Raw genomic sequence first — 25,093 nt, forward strand, 5'->3', positions numbered from 1 at the left:
TCTTATTTGGGTCATCCATTAAAAAGTATTACTTTTTATGTTAACAGTATTATTTTTTTATTGTGAATATCGATAGGGTTGACATGTCTCACATATAAAGATTCGTGAGATCATCTCACAAGCTATATACACTAGAGGTTATCATAAGATGATAAATGAATATTAATTTAATCTCATCTAATTACTGCTTCCTATCAAATTTATACTAATTATATTGACTACGTAATTAAAATAATATATATCTGATTATTTCATGGGCAATTTGGAGAAAAATACATCTGTCTATGATTTATTTAAGATTCAGTACCCAGGAGTTTTTTTTTTTTTTTGTATTTTAATACCTTACAAAAGATCAATTTAGTTTTTAATACATGTTTTATGCATTTTTATCTTTTTACCCTTTTAATTAATAAAAAATGATATAAATACCTATTTCTATTGGTCATCTTCTCTTTCCACTCATCATTCCCAATGGATTTGGATGACATGTAAATTGAATTTAAATTTAAAAAAAAAACAAATTCGCAACTAATTGAACTTTTTAAAATACTTAGTTTTACTTGCGAAATACTTAATTTCAATTTTAAAATACTTGATTTAGTAAATAAAATACTCAAAATGTGTATTAAAATACTGAATATTCGAATATGCAACGCAAGTTCACCAAATGCTCGCATTTCCATCCAAGATCCATTTGGATGACATTTTCATTTCATTTAATTATTTTTTTATTGTTAAAAAATAAATTCGCAACTAAGCATTGAACTTTTTCAAGTATTTAGTTTTACTTGCGAAATACCTAATTTCAATTTTAAAATACTTTATTTGGTAAATGAGATACTTAGAATGAGTATTAAAATACTGGATATTTGAATATGCAACCTAAGTTCACCAAATGCTCACATTCCATTCAATATGCATTTGGATGACATGTTCATTTCATTTAATTATTTTTTTAAAAAAATTCGCAACTAAGCATTGAATATTTTGAAGTACTTACTTTTATTTACGAAATACCTAATTTCAATTTTAAATACTTCATTTGATAATTGAGATACTCATAAAAATTAATAAAATACTGGATATTCTAGTAGGCAATGTAAGTTCACCAAGTGCTCGCATTTCTATCCAAGATGCATTTAGATGACATGTACATTTCATTTAAATATTTTTTTATTTTTAAAAGAAAAACAAATTTGCAACTAAGCATTTAACTTTTTCAAATACTTAGTTTTACTTGCGAAATACCTAATTTCAATTTTAAAATACTTGATTTGGTAAATGAGATACTCAGAATGAGTATTAAAATACTGGATATTCGAATTTGCAACGTAAGTTCACCAAGTGCACGCATTTTCATCCAAGATATATTTGGATGACATGTTCATTTCATTTAATTATTTTTTTATTGTTAAAAAAAAAAACAAATTCGCAACTAAGCATCGAACTTTTTGAAGTACTTAGTTTTGCTTGCGAAATACCTAATTTCAATTTTAAAATACTTGATTTGGTAAATGAAATACTCAGAATGAGTATTAAAATACTGGATATTAGAATATGCATCGTAAGTTCACCAAATGCTCACATTTCCATCCAAGATGCATTTGGATGACATGTTCATTTCATTTAATTATTTTTTTATTGTTTAAAAAAACAAATTTGTAACTAATCATTGAACTTTTTCAAGTACTTAATTTTACTTGCGAAATACCTAATTTCAATTTTAAAATATTTGATTTGGTAAATGAGATAGAATGTGTATTAAAATACTGGATATTCGAATATGCAACGTAAGTTTACCAAGTGCTCACATTTCCATCCAAGATGCATTTGGATGACATGTTCATTTCATTTAATTATTTTTTTATTGTTAAAAAAACAAATTCGTAACTAAGCATTGAACTTTTTCAAATACTTAGTTTACTTACGAAATACCTAATTTCAATTTTAATATACTTGATTGGGTAAATAAGATACTCAGAATGAGTCTTAAAATGCTGGATATTCGAATATGCAATGTAAGTTCACCAAGTACTCGCATTTCCATCCAAGATACATTTGGATGACATGTTCATTTCATTTAATAGTTTTTTAATTGTTAAAAAAAAAAACAAATTCTCAACTAAGTATTGAACTTTTTCAAGTACTTAGTTTTATTTGCGAAATATCTAATTTCAGTTTTAAAATATTTGATTTGGTAAATGAAATACTCAAAATGAGTATTAAAATACTGGATATCCGAATATGTAACGTAAGTTCATCAAGTGCTCGCGTAAGATGTATTTGGATGACATGTTCAAGGACATTTCAGCAGCCACAAAGCTTTGAAGGAGAAAAAAAGGCTTAGAGCGAAGATTTGAAGATTTCCGGACAATGTTCTTCGAGAGAATAGTCCGTGATAGGAACGAGTAGCATAATCCGTGGATTTACAATTTACAGAGAAATATGAAGTCGGATACACGTTGATAGTCATAGTTCAGTAGGTCGAAAGCTATGAGATTTAATAAAACGACATGCAATTCACCATTTATAAATAATTAAAGAGATTTAATTACTTCACTGAGTTAAATTAGTTTGGCATAGCTTGAGATGGCGTGTTCAGTTGGATATGAAATCTCGTTGAAAGCATAGATCATTGTCGAACGAATTAAGTAGATTAGCGAGGGGTAGGTGAACCGAGATTCACAACAAATTCATTTCTCATTGAACTATAATCAATCATTCTAGCTTATTTATTTCATCATTTAATCCTTGAACCATTTCATTGAGTTTTTATTTAATAATCGTAGTAGTAAACAATCATCTGAAATATCGCTGCTAAAAATTGAATAACTGAGAATAATAATTGAGAAATACAGTCATTAGACAATGAAAGTTTTGCTCAATCACTAAGCATGGAACATTTTGACATCATGCACTTGCGATTATTGAAAGTCAATGACTATATTATTACTTGACATCGTGCACTTGCGATTATTTCGAGCTTGAATATTATTAATTTTTACTAAGAATTTTACAATGAAAGTTTTGCTCGATCACTAATCATGGATTACATATTCATCTTATTTAATATTTTTTTGGTAAAAAAATTCTCAAATAAGCATGAAAATTTAAAAGTACTTAGTTTTACTTGAGAAGTACCTAATTTGAGTTTGTAAATACTTGATTTCGTAAATGAGATACTCACAATATGCATTAAAATACTGGATATTCAAATATGCAATCTTTCCATGGAAAATTCATTAGTATACTTATTCATATCATTTAAATAAATAAACATAGTTCATTATTCATCATGAACTAATTGAGAGATGCATTATGAACATAGTTCGTAAATGAGCTTGAAGTTTGCACTTTAAGCATATCTATCGATTCTTGGATCAATGATTTATAAAATACTCATAAATATTAATTGACAATACTTTTTGATATTCATTGAATGACTTATTTGACAATTATACTTATTTGACATAATACTTATTGGTAATTATTCATTATATTTATTAGTATTTTTTTCTTTAAATGAGATGAATATGTCATCCAAATGCATATTCCATGGAAAGATAAACACTTGGTGAGCTTACGTTGCATATTCGAATATCCAGTATTCTATTACATATTATGAGTATCTCATGTACCAAATTAAATATTTGCAATCTCAAATTAGGTACTTTTCAAATAAAAACAAATACTTTAAAATTTTTATGCTTAGTTGGGAATTTGTTTTTTCTTTTACAGAAAAAATATTAAATGATATGAATATGTCATCCAAATGCTTATTCCATGGAAATATCAATACTTGGTGAACTTACGTTGCCTATTCGAATATATAATATTTTAATACATATTGTGAGTATCTCATTTACGAAATCAAGTATTTACAAACTCAAATTAGGTACTTCTCAAGTGAAACTAAGTACTTTAAAATTTTCATGCTTAGTTGAGAATTTGTTTTTTTTTAATTATTAAATGAGATGAATATGTCATCCAAATATATCTTCCATAAAAATACCAACACTTGATGAACTTACGTTGCTTATTCGAATATCCAGTATTTTAATACATATTGTGAGTATCTCATTTACGAAATCAAGTATTTGCAAACTCAAATTAAAATACTTCTTATTTAGGAAGTAATATAAAGTATTGGTAGACTCGAATTAGATATTTTTTGTACTAATTTAGATATCACATTTTAACTTCACAAATGACACATCAAAAGTCACTCAATATTACTAACTATATTTTTTTATATCCCGAAATAATCAAAATTGAGTCTTAAAATGGTAAAATCAAGTATATGTGAAATCAAAATAGGTACTATTTGTACCAATTTTAGGTAGCACGTTCTTTATTCACAAATCTCATCATAAAAATATATTCAATATTATCTTCAACTTATATATTTTGACATACTCAATCGAATTTGAGTATTTAAAAGGTAAAATCAAGTGTTTGTGAACTCGAATTATGTATTATTTGTATTAATTTAGGTATCACATTTTTGTTTCACGAATATCATCATCGGTGTCACTTAATATTAACTTCAAATTATATTTTGGCATCCTCAAATAATTGGATATGAGTATTTACGGGGTAAAATAATGTATTTATATACTCTAATTAGATACTATTTGTACCAATTTAAGTATCACATTTTAACTTCACAAATGATACAATCAAAAGTCACTTAATATTACTTGAAACTTAAGTATTTTCTTACACATTTGAAGTATTCAAATAGCCAAATCAAATATTTGGAACCCGGAAATAGGTATTTTATTGATCAAAATAAGTAATTTTTCTAATTCAACAATGAGTGAGAAACCGTGTTTTTTCAAAAATTAGATGACATGAATAAGTCATCTTAATGCATTTTCAATGAAAATACCAACTGTATTGAATTTATTGTGATAGCTCGAAGATCCAGTATTTTCTTACACATTTGGAGTATTCAAAGAGTAAAATCAAGCATTTGGAACTCCAAAATAGATATTTTGTTGGTCAAAAAAATACTTAATCTTATTTCATGATGAGTGATGACCTATGTTTTTTTAAAAAAATAAAATGACATGAATAAGTCATCCTAATGCATTTTTCATGAAAATACCAACAATGACTGAATTTACGGTGAATGCTCGAAAATATAGTATTTTCTTATATATTTGGAGTATTAAAATAGCGAAATCAAGTATCTGAAACCCCATAATAGGTACTTTGTATGTCAAAATAAGTATTTACTTTTATTCCGTGATAATTGAGAAACAATATTTTGATAAAATTATATTTTAAATGGAGAAAAATGATATAATTTTGATGGATAAAATAATATATTTATTTAAATAATAAAGGTACAAATGTAAAGTTTTCTTAATGGGTAGTTAAAACTAAATGTATAGAATTGTCAGGTACTGATTTCTAAAAAATTATGGCTAGGTACTGAATTTTAATGAAAACATTGACAGATGTATTTTTGGGAAATTTACCGTTATTTCATTCATATTAAAAAAAGGTATCCGATAATTGGTTCTCTAATAACATAAAACCCAAAATTATACGTTGGAAATAATATAGCTTACATTACAGTGACCGGTATTTATTGACACACGATGCATGCATATTTATATATTAAATGTTACTATAAAACTCAATTTTACTTGTACTAAAATTTATACAAGCGTAATTATATTCATACAGCTTTTTAAATAAATTTGATATAGATTTGAGAAGATAAAACAATCATCCGGGATAAAATGAAAAATCATTGATCCTGATCTTGAAGGAGAAAAAACTCTATTTGATGACCATGAATACTATTCATCTGGTGACCATGAATACTGTTCATAGGCATGCTTATCGGTTACTCGAGCCAGGTTTCGGTCCATTTGATATAGATTTGAGAAGATAAAACAATAATATTGGATAAAATAAAAAATCATTTATCTTGATCTGGAAGGAAAAAAAACTCTATTTGATTACCATGAATACTATTCATATCGTGACCACGAATAGGCATGCTTATCGGTTACTCGGGTCAGGTTTCTGTTCAGTTCTGACCGATGTTCGTACCGGTCGACTCCAGATATGTTCATGGTGTAAAAAAGAAAAGCCACAAAATGGATGACAATATGTCTAGAAGTGGAGCAATTGGGATCTCATGATTCATGAACCAATACAAGATGAAATGAATATTTTATTCCTTTATTATTTTGCTAAATTGATAATATCAATTTAAGATTTTGCCTTTCTAGATTAAGAGATTTTATTTGATTTATTTCTAGATTATAATCTTTTGCTTGATTTATTTCTAGATGATAAGATCCTGATTGATTTATCTATAGATATTATATGATTTGTTTTTAATATGATTTTTATCTCCAAGATATTTTATTCTTGTTTGAAAGTGTTTTATGACTAATGAAAATATTATTTCTATATTTTCTAGGACTTTTTTTCTAGGTCAAGCAAGGAATATAAATAAGTGAGCTTCACAAACCGTACAAGGTGTGGAGAAGGGAGAGAAAAGATTTGTGTGATTCCAGAGACTTTTCAGAGAGTTGGTGAGAGAATGAGCTTTTGAGAGAAAAGAAGTTTTGAGAGAGAAAAGATTTTCGTGGGGTTGCAGGAAGAGAGTTCTTTTGTGTCTTCGTGAGCTTTCTCGTGGGTGATCTCTGCGTGGTTTTTCGTGGACTTAGTGCATAGTCCTTTTACAGAGATTACTGAAGAATATTTTTAATGTTGAAGACTTTGTGTGATTGATTCACATATACCGTGTTGCCGATTGATGTTACCAACACTCAAGAACAACACTGACGCAGAGTGTTGATCGAAGAGTGTCTTCGTTTGGTTTTAAGCAACACGCTTTTTGTTTTATGCATCTAGTCTTTATGTGATTTATTTTGATGCATTTTTAGTTCATTGGAGTGTCAAGGAATTTGGTTTTGTTTTCTCACTAGTATTGTTTTGGTGTAAATGATTTACATAATTTTTCTAGTGAATTTTTTGTCATGAGGCATCGCACAAGTATTCGTACTTGTGCATAATTTAAACCTGGTATTTATTCATTAAAGTTTACGTGTGTGTTAAAATAAATTTCCGCTGCATGTTGTGTCATCGTGTTGACAACACCAGAGCACAACAATAACTTCTGATACACACATTATAATTAATATTTTAATTTCATGTACGTTTATGAGCAACAATCCCTTTCAAGTGGTATCAGAGCCAACGCTTGATACACTAAGTGATTGATTCTGGTTTATTGTTGCTTTTTTTACAGGAAATTTAACAGAATCCCAATGGACGTACTATCCACGAACACTGTTTTTTTGAAGGAAAAGTGATGGCTACAAGTCAATCCGCATGGTGTTGCCTCTGGTGTTGCAACACCGGGCCGCAACACCACTTCAAAATCCTTGTGTCTTAATGCTAAATCTCACAATGACTCAGGTAATCATGAAATCCAGGATACTAATTACGATGAACTCACATTTGAATGTGTGCAGGCTATGTATGAAGAGCTATACGAAGATTGGATCAAAAGAAATGAAACAAATTCTATGCTCTCAAAGGAAAATACTGAGTTAAAGAGTAGCATGTCTCGACTGGAAGTCTTGTTGAGTAAGAAGGACCTCGAACTGTGCAAAGTCAAGGATGATCTTGAGAAGGCCTCAAAGACTATTGCTAAATTTAGCTCAAGTTCATCAAAACTTGACTCAATGCTAACTATGGGAAAGGACAACAAAATTGGTCTTGGATATGTTGAAAGCACATATGAACATGGTGAAACTTCCAACTCTAAAATCAAAATCAAACGTGTTTGTAAAGGGAAGTAAAGACAAATCTATGAACCATCTTAACGAGAATGTTCCAATCTCAAAGCTGGCCTCGGAACAAAGGCCGAGACAAAACAAAGCTTCTCCCTTTCCTTTGAAAGTTGATCCACCAGTGAAGATGTCACAAACCAAGAAATCATAGTCAACTTCTGAACCAAAGCAAAGAAAGCGCCACTTTATTTGCCACTACTGTCATAAGCCAGGTCACATCAAACCTTTCTGTTTTAAACTGAGAAATGACTATATGAACTGGCATGCGAATCTGGTGTTGCCCACTGTGTTGTCCAACATCAGGCGCAACACAACAGTCAAGAAACCTCCTGTGAAAAAAGTTTGGGTACCAAAAGCTGTTATTCATTGCAATGTCATTTATACTTCTTTAAAAGCTAACATTGCAGGTGTATGATACTTTGACAGTGGGTGCTCACACCACATGACCGGATCTAAATAACACATCACGGATTATGTTGAAGTAAAAAGTGGGTGTGTAACCTATGGTGGTGGTGCCAAAGGAAGAATTGTAGGCAAAGGAACCCTGAATGTTGACGGACTTCCTGAACTTCATAATGTTCTACACGTTGAAGGACTTAACTCAAACTTAATAAGCATAAGTCAACTTTGTGACAATGATTTACATGTTAAGTTCAATAAAAATAATTGTGAAGTTTTTAATGATGTCAATGTTTGTGTAATGTCAGGTACTCGTTCTGCTGACAATCGCTATCAATTGGGAGAAAGTGATGATTGCCGAAGTGCCAAGGTGAGTGATTTAGACCTATGGCATCAAAAACCGGGACATATGAGCTTCAAGACTTTGAAGAATCTGTTTAAGTTTGATGCTGTGAGAGGTATGCCAAATTTAAGTTCAGGTAACTCATATGTCTGTGGACCGTGTCAGAAAGGTAAACAAACTCGTGTTGCGAACCCGGTGTTGCAACACTTTGGGACAACACGGTGCCTTGAACTCTTGCATTTGGATCTAATGGGTCCGATGGAAGTTGAGAGCTTGGGTGATAAGAAATATTCGTTTGTTTGTGTTGATGATTTTTCGCATTTTACTTGGGTAAGTTTTCTTAGAGAAAAATCTGATACATTTGATGCTTTTAAAAAGTTGCATGCTAGGATAACAAATCTGTATGATATGAGGGTGGTTAAAATAAGAACCGATCATGGTGAGGAGTTCGAAAATTCTCATTTTATTTCTTTGTGCCATAAGAAAGGTATCACTCATGAATATTCATCTCCGAAGACCCCTCAAAAAATCGGCATAGCTGAAAGGAAAAATCAAACCCTCTTAGAAATGGCTCGAGTCATGCTTAGTTCTAAGAATGTGTCAAAATATTTTTGAGCCGAAGCTTTAAATACGGCATGTCACATTTCCAACCGCGTTTATTTAAGGAGTGGTTCTACAATGACTTCATATGAGATTATCATGGGAAGAAGACCAAACCTTAAATATTTTTATATTTTTGGATGTGTATGTTATGTGATGAATGATAGAGATCATCTAGCTAAATTTGATTCAAAAAGTGTTAAATGTCTTTTTCTTGGATACTCTATTAATGGTCGTGCTTATCGTGTATTTAATCTGAGAACTAGGACTACAATGGAATCAATTAACGTTGTGTTTGATGATCTTGCAGATCTGACAGTTAAAACACCGGAGGCTGATGTAGAAGAATTGCTGGATATAAATGAGGCACTGACCAGAAACAGTGTTGAGTCTGGTGTTGAGACCAGTGAAGCAACACCAAGCACAACACCGCCTCTGAACCAAACAGAAACTGTGGATAATGATAACGATGATTATGATGATGTGGTGATCAATTGTGAAAAAGAAATTCCTAGCAAGATTCAGAAGAATCATCCATCATCACAAATCATTGGTGAATTGCATGATGGTGTGCAAACAAGAAAGAAAGAAATGGTGGACTACCGCAAAATGATTGGTTTAATCTGCATGAGCTCCACGTTTTCTCAGGTAAGTCACTCGTGTTTTGTGTCTCAAATTGAACCCAAGAATAATAATAATGGCATTTTGAATGAGGAAGCCTATGTCAGTCAACCTAAGGGATTTGAAGATCCTCACCACGTGGATCATGTCTACAAATTGAAGAAGGCCCTGTATGGACTGAAACAGGCTCCACGGGTAGGGTACGGTAGGTTAGCTGACAATCTGATAAACTTGGGCTTCAAACGAGGTGAGGTTGACAAAACCCTTTTCATTAAAAAACTGAAATATGATATTTTGATCTGTCAAGTGTATGTAGATGATATTATTTTCAGTCCTTCATCTCAAATGCTTGTGAATAACTCTGTGGATTGCATGTCATCACAATTCGAAATGAGCACGGTAGGAGAACTAACTTTCTTTCTTGGATTGCAAGTTAAGCAATTGCATGATGGTATATTGTGACAACTCAAGTGTTATAGACATTTCTAAGAATCATGTTCAACACTCTCGAACAAAACACATAGACATAAGACGTCACTTTATTCGAGATTTTATTGAAAAAAGGCATAATTCGACTGGAATTTGTTAGGACCGAGAATCAACTGGCTGATATATTCACGAAACCTTTGGACTTCGAGAGATTTTCCAATCTTCGGAAGTCTCTCCGCATGTGCGTACAATAATCACACACACATGTTTTCATTGGTGTTGCCAACACCGGTTACAACACCATTTTTGCATGTATATTTTTAGGATACTAGACATACTGCATAATCATAACCATCTTATTTATTTGTGTAATGTCTGAAAAGTGAAGACAATTTCTGAAAGGTACTCTCTGAGTGTTCATACTTCCAATCAAATGTTGAGGAATAAATTATGCTCAATCCAAGCCATCGAGTAGTTGAGGATATTCATGGAAATCGTGATCTTGTCTAATGTGAAAAAGTGACTTGGAAAATGTGAGCATAAGGAGAAAAACAGAAAAGATGTACATAAAAAAAATTGTTTAGAAGAAAATGGAAAAAGCTACCTAGAGGAGTCCTTTGAAGACCGTTCTTCTAGTGTGGGAGCTACCACTTCTAAGTAAAAATAGTAATGGAAAAAGCTACCTAGGGGAGTCCATTGAAGACCGTTCTTCTAGTGTGGGAGCTACCATTTCTGAATCAAAAGAAAATTTTATGGAAGTTTGACTAAAACTCAGTAGTGTTGTCATGAGGTGTTGCCAACACCAAGTTCAGACACTGCACAATTTATACACTGCCTGACATTTAGATATTTCATCATATTGGAGGCATATTTAAGGCATGCATATTGATTTTTGTTTCGTGAATTCATCATGTGCAGTGACATATCAGTGTTGACCTATGACAGTTGATAAAAACCTTGATTACCTAGATTTTGAATTTATGTGTATACTTGTGTCAGTGAGTTATAATCGACGTGGGTTTTACTGGATATTCTTTTGAAATCTTCGTAACACGAGTTTGAATCAATTTTACTGTTTGTTTTTGGGATAGAACCGTAATTAGTGTTTTGGGCAAATTTCGGAAATATCATCTTTAGCATGCGGATTTTTTTTTTTTTGGAGCTGAAGAATTGAATCGGTATATTTTTTTTTTTAGAGTAAGATCATATATGTTTTGTTACAGTTGAATACCTGATAATTACTCTTGCTTGTTCTCATTTACCCTTGCAATATTTCCTTACTCTCGTGATTTCTCTTGTGCGGTTTTGTGTATAACTCCTGATATACCTTTATAACTTTCTCTCACGTTCTACAGATGGCTGAAGATACTGTTGATGTTAAGTCCGATGTTGTCAACACTGTGGACGACATTGACTATTTTTATTTATTGAAAAGAAGACCACTGACATGGAGGCGTATGGCCAACAAAATTTGACGGCTTAGGTTCTTCAAAGATCAAGGACTATTTGCTATAATTGTCAAGTTCTCCCCGACTATCATCAATGAATGCTACAATACCTCCGTGGATGAAGAATATGAAATCACAGAAGACATCAATGCTATCATTGATGAATTTTTTTCCAATCTTTGTGATACTGGAGTCATAAGGGTTTCTCAAAAAGAAGATGAGATCCTTTTTTTATGTGAGCGAAACCCTCAAGATCGCTTCTCCTTATTTCAAGGGTAACAGAAAACTGAAAATACCTTGTTCAGCTACTGGTGTTGGCAACACGATATCCTCGCCCACTTCTCCTCACAATGGATTTGTCATGCTCTATGCTTCTTACTTAAATGACCAATTTGCGTTTGATCTTCAGCAAATTCAAATGGCCAAAGAACTCATTGCGTACTAAGAATAACAGGTGGATGAGTAGATGATGCTTTTGGAAGTTGGCTTACATTATGGCCAAAAAGGGGGAGTAGGAGGACCAAAAATGCAAAAGAATGATGCTGAAGTATCTGGAGTTGCTGAGATTGAATTAATACTTATACTCTGTCTTAATGTTGTTTTTGGGTTGCTTTGCGTGATTAATGAATTTATCATTCGCATGTTTTCTTATGTTTTCAGGTGTTCTAATGATGGTGTTGACAACACTGTCAACAACACCAGTGCTCTAACATGTTTAATTCAGGGGGAGATGAACTTTAACTCAGGGGGAGACACACTCTAATGCAGGGGGAGCTTAACTGACTGCGATGCTTATCAAGATTATCATTTTTGGATGTTTTGTCCAGAAAGGCAAAAAGGAAGAGATTGAAAGGAATATTTTATTCCTTTATTATTTTGCTAAATTGATAATATCAATTTAAGATTTTGCCTTTCTCGATTAAGAGATTTTATTTGATTTATTTCTAGATTATAATCTTTTGCTTGATTTATTTCTAGATGATAAGATCCTGATTGATTTATCTATAGATATTATATGATTTGTTTTTAATATGATTTTTTTATCTCCAAGATATTTTATCCTTGTTTGAAAGTGTTTTATGACTAATGAAAATATTATTTCTATATTTTCTAGGACTTTTTTTCTAGATCAAGCAAGGAATATAAATAAGTGACCTTCACAAACCGTACAAGGTTTGGAGAAGGGAGAGAAAAGATTTGTGTGATTCCAGAGACTTTTCAGAGAGTTGGTGAGAGAATGGGCTTTTGAGAGAAAAGAAGTTTTGAGAGAGAAAAGATTTTCGTGGGGTTGCAGGAAGAGAGTTCTTTTGTGTCTTCGTGAGCTTTCTCGTGTGTGATCTCTGCGTGGTTTTTCGTGGACTTAGTGCATATTCCTTTTACAGAGATTACTGAAGAATATTTTTAATGTTGAAGACTTTGTGTGATTGATTCACATATACCGTGTTGCCGATTGGTGTTGCCAACACTCAAGAACAACACTGACGCAGAGTGTTAATCGAAGAGTGTCTTCGTTTGGTTTTAAGCAACACGCTTTTTGTTTTATGCATTTAGTCTTTATGTGGTTTATTTTGATGCATTTTTAGTTCCTTGGAGTGTCAAGGAATTTGGTTTTGTTTTCTCACTAGTATTGTTTTGATGTAAACGATTTACATAATTTTTCTAGTGAATTTTTTGCCATGAGGCATCTCACAAGTATTCGTACTTGTGCTTAATTTAAACCTGGTATTTATTCATTAAAGTTTACGCGTGTGTTAAAATAAATTTTCGCTGCATGTTGTGCCATCGTGTTGACAACACCAGAGCACAACAATAACTTCTGATACACACATTATAATTAATATTTTAATTTCATGTACGTTTATGAGCAACAATCCCTTTCACAAGACACAAGCCAATTTGAGTGCTTGCCTGTCTAAAAGCGAAGATAATAAATTTAAGCTTGAGTAATTATTGAAGCAACACATGTTGAGGGCATCTCCAATTATGTACCAAAATGGTACAACCCATTGTTCTCCAATGGAAGCTGCGGTATTTTGCTAAAATATCGCAGCCTCATTCTTTTGCGCCAAATTTGGCTGCACAGAGAAACGCCTCTGCGCCAATTTGGCGCAGAGGTTTTCATTTTTTTATTTTTTTATTTTTTGTTTTTATTAGAAATTTTCTTTTTAAATTTTTTAATTACAAATAGTTATGTTAAAAACTATAAATATTATTTAAAATTATTAATAATATAATATTGATTATATAATATAAACATAATTCATAATTAAAATACACTAAATAAAATATAACCATTAATATATGTAAAAAAGAATATTTCGAGAATATTCTTTTTGGTGTAAGATTTGAATTAAATGAATTGAAGATGAATGTTGTATTTGGTGCAAAAATCACACTATTTTAATGTAAAATTTGTACCAAAATAGATTTTGTCGTTGAATATGACCTGACAATGCGACTTGAAAATGGCAATGCACAAAGAAGAAACTCAAGGAAAAAAAAAAACTGGAGACAAAATGCTCTCTTTGCTGCCTGATTATAACACCTCCAAAATCTTGAGGCGCATAGGTCAAAACTGCAAATGTTTCGCAGACAAATTTTCATTGTCAGCTCATCTGTGCACCCCCTAGTGTATCACTATAAAAAAAATGTCATCCTAAATCTTAATGAATATTAGTTACTTTGTACATGCGGTGTGTGTATAGTTTTTTTTTAAAAAATTATCGAGAGACTAAAGTGAAATTTGACAAATTATCAAGGGATTAAAGCGCTATTTGAATTGCTGTAATTAAAAACAAAAGTGTTTGTTGAAATTATAAATAAAAATAAAACAAAAATGTAAAAATAGTATAACATAAGGACAAAATTGAAAGATCAAGAAACAGACAAAGACACTTTTTTTGGTCTTTATCATAGAGATTCTTAATAATAGTAATAGATTTACCTTTACTATAAAAACATTTAAAACTGCACAACGTAACAAGAATAAAGGGTCTACGCAAAACATGCAGTATTCCAAAAACAATTGTATGTAAAAACAAATTTCATTATCGGTGATTTCTGGTGTTTTTTTTAAAAAAAGGAGTCATTAATCAACACTGCTTGATCAAACAAATTATAGAACTTCGATTGAATACTCGACATCCTTCGTAGATGAACGTTACTACGGTCGTTCGAGTTGATTACTTGGGATGAAGAAACTTTGTGCGTCAAGTAATTGAGGAGCTTCATAAGTTCTCTAAAAGTAATTTCAGTAAAGTTGTTGTAAGTGGCATTCAGGCGCTTACAACACCGATTTGTATTGAGATATGAGTTTTCATGGATCAATTTATTTCAAATAGTGTATTTTGACATTATTCATCAGAATTTTGGATCATGAGACACTTCAATGATGAAACGACATGTTTATGCAAATTGATAACATTATACAGAGGATTGTAGGTCAATATAAAAACATTCAATCATAAAATTTCTGAATACACATTTTGCATTCATCTTGTCTGCATTTATTCCTTCCAAAATCAAAGATAGTTTATATCATGTTTTGTTTATAAAACTTGTGATTTTCTCTGATCATTATAAGAGAATTTGTATCTTGAAAGAAGACGGACGATCACTGAAGCACCAAAGCAGGACATATTCTTCTTAAGGACATAATGTTTGATGACTATCGGGTCAATCGGGTAAGAGCTTAGTGCGCGATTGCACCGGGTCGAGTTGATGAGCTGGAGATGATTGCCCCTTCGGGTTTTCTTACATGTGTAATGTCACATTAACACTCCCAATAAAAAAATAACTATTTAAAAAAAATCAAAAGATGCAAAATTAAAATTGAAATTTGATATACATCTCTAAAATCGCAAAGTGACAGAGACCGGGCGCTTGGTCCAGTGGTCTCACTTGGAATATCTAGTGTATAGACTCGAGTCCTCCCCACCTCTAGATCAAGATTAAAGAAATCGTAAAATAACAAATATAGAAGATCAAAAATTATTTCAGTATTGTGCAAATTCAACTATATTATTTTGGTTTTGTAAACAAACTAATCAATACATTTCTATATAAATTTTAGCATTCCAAATCAAATAATAAAAAATATATAATTATTATATTGATTGACAACGGCATACATTATGTTGTATATATTTGGATTTTCACCATGTTTTTAAAAAGCGTGCTCTTTGACATTCGAATATGCCAATTTCGTACGGGGCACCATCATCTTACGGACAAAAATTTACGTAAGACAGTCTCGCGGATGGTATTTTGTAAGATGAATATTTTATTTGGATCATTCATGAAAAAATATTATTTTTTATACAAAAAGTATCACTTTTTATTGTGAATATCGGTAAGATTGACCTGTCTCATAGATAAAGATTCGTGAGATCATCTCACAAAAAACTTACTCTTATCTGACATGAGTTGTGCCCCACCGTTAAAACTTTACTATCTATATAATATTGAATTTATCATTCACTTTATATGTCAATGTTAGGTAAAATTTATATAATATTTGTGTATTAAATAATTATATATATCATCCCGTAAAATTAAAAGTTTATATTAATCAATTTTTATGTGGTGCTATTTTCATAATATTCTTATGACAAAAACTTGTGTGAGACGGTCTCACTGATCGTATTTTGTGAGACGGATATTTTATTTGGGTCATCCATGAAAAAATATTATTTTTTATGCTAAGAGTATTACTTTTTATTTTGAATATCAATAAAGTTGAGTAGTCTCACAGATAAAGATTCGTGAGACCGTCTTACAAGAGACCTATTATATTCTTTTTATCATTTCAATTTCAATATACGAGTATATATCTTATAAAACGATCTTATTGATATTTTTTTTAAAGAGACAATCATACTCATCTTTACAATAAAAAATAATATTTTTAATATATATATATATATATATATATATATATATTATATAGAGGTGAGATGGTTGGATTTTTTTTTTTGGTGTATATTATAGATTTTATATAAATTTAACGGTGTGCTTCATGCAGGCCAAAGTTGAATTTGTAATCGTGACCACAAACTAAGGAATCTTCAAGATGGCCAATTAGAAATCGATTTGGGCCTCAGTTCGTATGGATGGGGCCCTGAACTATCACACGAAACCTCCCCTGCCACTGATAAGCCAGGCTATCGTTCGATTTCGGATTCTTCCACCATCCAAACTGAAAATATATTTGTGATTGTTGTTGTTTTTGGTGGAGAAATCTCATCCATAATAAGTGTTACTGATATTAATGTGAATTTTTCTGTGTCGTATTGTAAGCCAGGAGCATTTGGGGATTGTGGTTGGCGAACTGGTTAGTGTTCTTCTGGGTTAGAATTTGAATGTGTATGGTAGTTGATTGTTGAGATTTACTAAGCCGAGCTGAATTGAAGGATGGAATCGTCGTGTATATTATGTGGCGGAGTCTCGACTGTACTTTACAAGTCTCCTGGTAACGGATGGCGTCCCAAAGAATCATTTTCTCTGTACAATCGAGTACTGATAGGCTCTCGAATTCCACATCGTATACGGGCTAGTGCAATTACGAAGAGGAGAAGCGGTGGGAAGAAAGGAGAAGAGAAAGTTGGAATTATTCCTAAAAAGAAGCTGGGGCAACCGCGGCAACCTGGTGATCAGAGAAGCTTGCTTACCGTGCATCAAAACGGAGACCCTATAGGACGGAAAGATTTGGGGGAAGGCGTGATGAAATGGATACGCCAGGGGATGAAGTCCATGGCTTTGGATATTGCGAAGGCGGAGATGCAGGGGGATTTATCCGAGTTCAAGCAGAGAATGGGTCCGGGACTGACTTTTGTGATCGAGGCGCAGCCTTACCTGAACTCCGTTCCGATGCCTCCTGGCCTTGAAGCCAACTGCCTCAAGACTTGCACTCATTATCCAACTCTCTTCGACCATTTCCAGAGGGAGCTCAGAGATGTTCTCCAAGACCTCCAGAACCAATCGCTTATCGTTGACTGGCGTGAAACCGAGTCCTGGAAGCTGCTAAAGGAACTCGCTAATTCAGGTTCTCTCTCTCTCCCGAGTTGGTCAATTGCCAATCCTGCTCCTCTTGATTTTTAGAGTTTATTTTGCAGCTCAGCATAGAGCCATAGCGAGGAAGACTCCACTGTCCCTCCATGGTGTTCTCGGAATGGACCTCAACAAGGTCAAAGCCATTCAGCGCAGAATCGACGAATTAACCAAGCATATGTCTGAACTACTACGTGTGGAAAGGGACTCCGAATTGGAGTTTACTCAGGAGGAACTGAATGCCGTTCCTACACCTGATGAGAGCAGCAGTTCACCAAAACCAACCGAATTTTTGGTCAGCCATGCCCAGGTCGAGCAAGAAATGTGTGATACGATATGCAACTTGAATGCAGTCAGCACAGCTACAGGTCAAATGACTTCTTTGTTGGCCTTATGCGTCAGCATTTTCTTTACTTAAATTAACTGAGTCTGCTCGTGTTTACAGGATTGGGAGGAATGCATTTGGTTTTGTTCAAAGCTGACGGAAGCCACAGATTGCCACCCACTAATCTTTCTCCTGGAGACATGGTTTGCGTGAGAATATGTGATAGTAGGGGAGCTGGTGCAACTTCTTGCCTTCAAGGCTTTGTAAATAATCTGGGAGAGGATGGATGCAGCATCAGTGTGGCTCTTGAATCCCGTCATGGGGATCCCACCTTTTCCAAGCTTTTTGGCAAGAACATTAGGATAGATCGCATACAAGGATTAGCTGATACACTCACATATGAGGTACTGTATGACCTCCCTCCCCCAAAACCAACGAAAGTATAAATAGATTGTGATCCATCATGGCCATAGAGATATACAAATCTACACCATTGTTCTGTGAATTAGCCACATGTAGCCTCAGTCGGAATAAATTACACCAAGATGCCTCTTTTCTTTCTTGCGTTTACTAAATGAAGTAGCTAGAGATGAGGCCGCATCATAGCCACATTTCAAAAAGTATTTACTAATCATGTCAAGATCAAAACAATGTTTACCTGGATAATGTCGTAGATGATCCGGAGAATGTGCAAATGAAATGAATATCCAATCAAAGTGGTATCAGCCCTGGATATGAAAATTTAGATCAACTTTCACTTTATATTTTCTGTGAGTTTTCATAAGTTTTTATGTGTTTATCACTTCATCTCTTTCTATTGGCACATTATATATTTTTTCTGCTTATTTCTATTTTTTATGTGCAGCGTAATTGTGAAGCTTTGATGATGCTTCAGAAAAAAGGTTTACATAAAAAAAATCCATCAATAACTGTTGCAGCTACAGTTTTTGGTGATAAAGAAGATGCTGCGTGGCTTGAGGATAATAAATTGGTGGATTGGGCTGAAATGGAATTGGGAGAATTATTAGACACTGAGCGTTATGACGCGTCACAGCAAAGAGCAATTGCATTGGGTTTAAACAAGAAGCGTCCTATGTTGATAATTCAAGGGCCTCCGGGAACTGGAAAGACTGTCGTGCTTAAGGAACTAATTTCACTTGTTGTTGAACAGGGGGAAAGAGTGCTTGTCACGGCAACTACAAATGCAGCAGTGGACAACATGGTAGAGAAACTGTCTGATATTGGAGCTAATATAGTGCGTGTAGGTAATCCGGTACGAATATCCCCTGCAGTAGCTTCAAAATCTTTGGTCGAAATAGTCAACACCAAACTTGCAGATTTTAAATCCGAATTTGAGAGGAAGAAATCAGACTTGAGGAAGGATCTCAGCCATTGCTTAAGAGATGATTCTTTAGCTGCTGGTATACGGCAGCTATTGAAACAGTTGGGGAAGACAATGAAGAAAAAGGAAAGGGAAACAGTGAGAGAAGTTCTATCTAGTGCTCAAGTCGTGCTTGCGACGAACATTGGAGCAGCTGACCCATTAATTAGATTGCTCAACTCTTTTGACCTGGTTGTCATAGATGAAGCAGGTCAAGCCATTGAGCCTTCTTGCTGGATACCAATATTGCTGGGAAAGCGCTGCATACTAGCTGGGGACAAATGCCAACTTGCCCCTGTGATCCTATCTAGAAAAGCCCTGGAAGGTGGTCTTGGGGTATCTCTGTTAGAGAGAGCAGAAACTTTGCATGATGGGGTTTTTTCAACTCAGTTAATGACACAGTACAGGATGAATGACGCAATTGCGAGCTGGGCTTCAAAGGAGATGTACGATGGAACACTGGAGTCCTCTTCAAGTGTCACTTCTCATCTCCTTTCTGATTCTCCGTTTGTAAAGGTAAAGTACAGTTTCTCGGTTCTTCATTATGTGGCATTTATTGTGCAAGCAACCTAAATCTGTTCCTTGGGCTGTGTCGAAATATGCTTTGTCTGCAACCCCAGAGCAATAAAGTATACAATATCGTTGTGTTAAAAGATTGGCCTAGCCCTTAGGTTTAGAGTAGTGAGTGTAGGGTACCTTAGTGGATGCACAAAATATTATGCAACCAAAGCCAAAATCCCTGTCTTGTCAACACAGATTTGTTTAAAATGGGTTCTCTTTCCAAAATAAGCATATGTTTAGGACATGCAAGATTCCCATGTTCAGTGATCTCCAAAGAGTACTTTGAGAGATTTAGGAAGCCAGATTTAATCCTTATAATTTAAGAATGGAAAGAATTGAAATGAATCTCTTCGACTTAAATAGTGAATGTGACAACTTTATGTTGTGATGGCAGTATAGCACCTGGAGAAGTTCTTGAAATGAACAAACGAAAATTATTGAGATTCTGGATTTCTGCCTGCCCAAGTCCAAAAAATAATTGCGTCTGAAGTTGGGCCGTAATTGAATACTTATTTATATTTAGAAGATACAGAATGAATTCATTCAAGCTCTATCGGATTGAAGAGTTTCATTTAATTGATTTGAAATTAAATGACTCCAATAAATGAGGATTTGAAATATCTTGGTTTTGTTAAAAAAATGCTTTAAAATTTAAGAGAATGGATTTGAAATACATGGATTCGAAAATTAGCCAAACAATTTGAGCGGTTTGTATTAAGGATTTGAAATTCGAATCTTCAATTCAAATGTAGCACTGTAGGGATCTTTCTGAGTTCATGAACACAATAAAGCAAGACTCTACCGCAGCTGTGCTCATTGTTATCTGTACCCCATTCCAGGCACTTATCTGTGAAGTAACTGAATTAGCTTTCTTTTATCTTCGTACTTCGCAGCCAACGTGGATAACACAGTGCCCATTGCTATTGCTCGACACACGATTGCCGTATGGAAGCTTGTCCATTGGCTGTGAAGAGCAGTTAGATCCAGCTGGCACAGGCTCTTTCTATAATGAAGGGGAAGCGGATATAGTCGTGCAACATGTCTATTCTTTGATTTATGCTGGTATCTCATTTACACCTTTTTTTTCTTCATGTAATCTCCTCCAATTCTGATAACCACAATGAGTGGGGGGGAAGAAAAATGGAAATCAGAAATATGACTTCCATATAGTTATGGAAATAAAGTTTCATGCGCACCCTTGACGCATTGCACATCATCAATAAATTATATTATAGAAGAGTGATTTGAGGCGAAAGAGATGGAAAAGTAAGAGGACGTGTACATTCTATACATCTGGTTTTAAGCATTTTCATTATACGCAGGAGTAAGACCATCATCCATAGTTGTGCAGTCTCCCTATGTTGCACAAGTGCAATTACTAAGAGACAGGCTAGAGGAGTTTCCCATAACCACGGGCGTTGAAGTTGCAACAGTTGATAGCTTTCAAGGTCGTGAAGCAGATGCTGTTATTATATCAATGGTAAGCTTTGATAATACCTCTACCTCATAAAAGGTTGAAATACTCTTTGTAGCATGCATGATTCGTGCTTGGCTGTTTTTCTTGAGTCTGTGCAGGTTCGCTCAAACAATTTAGGAGCTGTCGGATTTTTAGGAGACAGTAGACGAATGAATGTGGCTATAACACGTGCACGCAAACATGTTGCGATTGTGTGTGATAGCTCAACGATATGCCATAACCCCTTTTTGGCGCGGTTGCTACGACATATACGATATTATGGTCGGGTGAAGCATGCTGATCCAGGTGGTTATGGGGGAACTGGATTTAGTATGACCCCAATGTTGCCTTCATTGAGTTAGTGTGGTGTGGGTAAATTGAAATTTGTATTTCAGATAGCAATTGCAGGTGGGTAGTCGGGACAAATGTCTAGTAAATATTTAGCATTTCATGAAATGTATTCGAAAATATATTAAGATTCTCGAATTGTTTGGATACAGGAAATATATATTTTTTTAAAATATATATATATATATATATATATACACAGGAGGTATTGGAGCAACACAATTTTTTGAAAAGGCTTTACTGCGAATTTTTTGCCTAAACCATAGCTATTTTGGATGGCTTTCCATACATAAAAAAAAAATCTCCAAAATTTTTTAAATATATATATCTGAAAATTTTGGTATTTGGGTTTAAATTTTCTTTTTTGAAGGTAAAAAAATCGTATGATTTTATTCAGATGCAAAACCATTTTATGTTCAAGTGCAATACACGTTTATTAAATATTTTTTCAAAAATAAATCTTCTATATTTTGAGTAGGATGTGAAAAATTCGAATACGAATAAAATTTTGAGGCTTGAATTAGATATATTCGATTTTGAGTTCGATTTGATCCTCAAAATTTTTAATATTATTTGCTTGAATTGAGTTTAATTAAAATATAGAGTTCAAGTTTGGCTTAAAATATTCGAATATATTGTCAATTTACTCGAAAATAAATGTTCGAAATATATTTAAATAACATATAATTATATTATACTAATAAAATATTAAAATTCGAGCATTGTTCGCAAACAAACAATCGAAAAGAATGATTTGAAGTCGAGTTTAGCTCAAACTCGATAATTTCAAATAATTGTTGAGTCATATAAACTGTCGACTAACTCGATTCGATTAGATAACTAGTTTCAAGTTATATATATTGAAAAATATTTTTTTGGACATAGTTTTGCTTACTCGATTCGTAAATATGAAGAAGAATACAATAGGAGCGAACATCTCCAATAACTTGATCATCTTCTCATGAATCACCAAGCAAAAATGTAGAATCTCATAATATAAATATGAGACGACCCCAGACAGAAAAACTCATAAACAAGAAATATCTTCAAAATTTTTTAGAAATTGTTAAACCTTACTAAAATGTTCATAAAAAATCTAGCAAAAAAAAAATGTTCAGTCCATTACTAAATAAGGATACAAGATTTCTATAAACATAAGAACACACAAAATGATTAACCCTATTAAAATAAATTTTACTAAAATCTCCCTGAAATGACTATTTTTGAAGATGGAGATGATATGGTATTATATATAGATGCCAATGATCATTGATATGAAGCGATTCTTACAAAGTTCACACCAAAAGGAGAACAATCATGCATGTATTGCAGTGGACTATTATCAGATGCAGGAGACGTAAGATGAATTAGAAAATGAATTTTATGCAGTGAAAATAACTTTTAAAAATTGGTTATTATTTTTACTTGTAAAAAAAATTACCTTAAAGTTGATAATACACATATTTCTCAATAAATGTGAACGCTCATGTCGAGCCATTATGAAAATACAGAGGCATTTTGAGGAAACATCTTGAAATGTTTCAAACAGAGTTCAATAAAATTGCCCTAAATGCAGATGTTGCGAGTAGGCTACAACAAGTAGATAAGAGCATTATCTTTGATCGAATAACATGTTGTTTACAAGCTTATACTCATTTATTATCTATATTGTAAAAGCCGATCCTTCAGACTATCGAAAAGCCAATGATTATATTTCTCAAATGAAGAGTTTTCAAGTACATGGCTCTATATCTGGAGCAGGAGATTCAAATACTCCTAGCACAAGTGCTAAGTCGGGATCATCTTTAGATGAGTCGACGAAGGCAAAAATTCAAGCTCTACATCCTTATCTCAAACATTCTAGTCAACCCTTCACATAAAAAAATGAAGAGGTAGAGATCAACCTTAAATCTCAAACCGACAAAGAAAAATATTAGGTTGGTACGAAAAAACTTACAGTTTATCCATTTCAGATATATCAACAGGACTGCGAGAAATTGAAAATAAGAATACGTATCTCCCCGACCACAATACGGGTTATATATCATGAAAGTATCTTATGATATGGATGAAACCAAAATCTTATCCTAATGAGATAAAAGCATGGTATGAATTTGAAGTCCTGCATCAGTTTATACTACATCACTCACCTTCTCAGAAATTTCAGCACCACAAAAATGGATCCAAGAAGTATTCATGAAACATTGACAAATAATGATTATTCGCCAAGATGAAATATTCCGGAGTTTAACTATTTTACTACTGCACCATAACCAGTCAGAAAAGGCTTGCATGAAGCCTTTCACTTCATCAAGTTGAGAAGACCGGATATAAACATTCATAAGTTCATCAAGGATCCTCCGGATAATGAAACATATGTGGTTTCATCACTCATTGAAGATGATTTCTCCACTAGACGAGGATGAAGATTATGTTTTGTCTCATAGAAATGGACAAAGTCAATTTTTCCTTTAAGTTTTATAAAATTTTGTAAATGAATATTTTCTGTTAAATAAAGTGACTCGAAAAACTATAAGCTTTGCAGAAAAACATTTTGTGGAACAGTAAGTCGCTGGTGATAAAGAAACTCGTCAGAAATTCTGTAATATGGCTCATATGGGAAGATTGTAATCAAGAATCTGTCCAAGATGCCCAAAATAGAAAGAGCCTGAATTCGAAAGGTTTTCGGCATATATCTGACCAAAAACATATTATGGAGACGAGTCCAAGTCGTGAAATTTCATACAAATCACGTTTTCTCAGGGAGTATGTAAAAACAGAATATTCATCGACAAAGTTAAAGAAGGCATGTGTTCAACTATTTCATTATTGGAAGATGAACCACTCAACTACCACAACATGACAACCCATTAACGAGTAGTACACCAAATAAAAAATGATGTCGACCATAGCTTGCAAAGCAATTAACAAATTTGAAGTTTGGATTTTAAATCCACAAAGATTTCTATATATATCAGGACAGAAGAAAAATGGAGACATCGTTCGATATCTTCATTTTTCTTTCAAAATAAAATTTGTAATATTTCCAGTTTATGTATGTTACAATTCCAGCTACAAGTTTCCCCCTTTGTACATGAGATTACAATGTAATAATATACTGTGTGTTTGAATAAAAGAACCAAGACTTATTGCCTATCTCATATGTTTTTTCAAAATTTTTCTTCAATATACATATTGAGGTATGCAACAAGCTATTTGCTGAAGAAACCAATTGTTGCGAGTGTGTGGTTAGGCTACGAGGAGCAATTTGTAAAACTCGGTGGATATAACCCGATGACGTTCTGATA

General features: G+C 33.1%; 1 protein-coding gene across 1 annotated transcript; it reads left to right on the forward strand.

Annotated features, from left to right (window-relative positions):
* The first annotated feature begins 16,762 nt into the window (after positions 1-16,762).
* Positions 16,763-21,950, forward strand: LOC142548634 (DNA polymerase alpha-associated DNA helicase A). Its single transcript, XM_075657074.1, has 7 exons — positions 16,763-17,709; positions 17,780-18,082; positions 18,160-18,443; positions 18,905-19,936; positions 20,875-21,043; positions 21,304-21,461; positions 21,557-21,950. The coding sequence occupies exons 1-7, from the start codon at positions 17,079-17,081 to the stop codon at positions 21,797-21,799; spliced, it is 2,820 nt and encodes a 939-aa protein (XP_075513189.1). The 5' UTR covers positions 16,763-17,078; the 3' UTR covers positions 21,800-21,950.
* Positions 21,951-25,093: the final 3,143 nt, after the last annotated feature.

Source organism: Primulina tabacum, chromosome 6, assembly GCF_025594145.1.
Source record: "Primulina tabacum isolate GXHZ01 chromosome 6, ASM2559414v2, whole genome shotgun sequence".
Classification (NCBI taxonomy): Eukaryota; Viridiplantae; Streptophyta; class Magnoliopsida; order Lamiales; family Gesneriaceae; genus Primulina; species Primulina tabacum.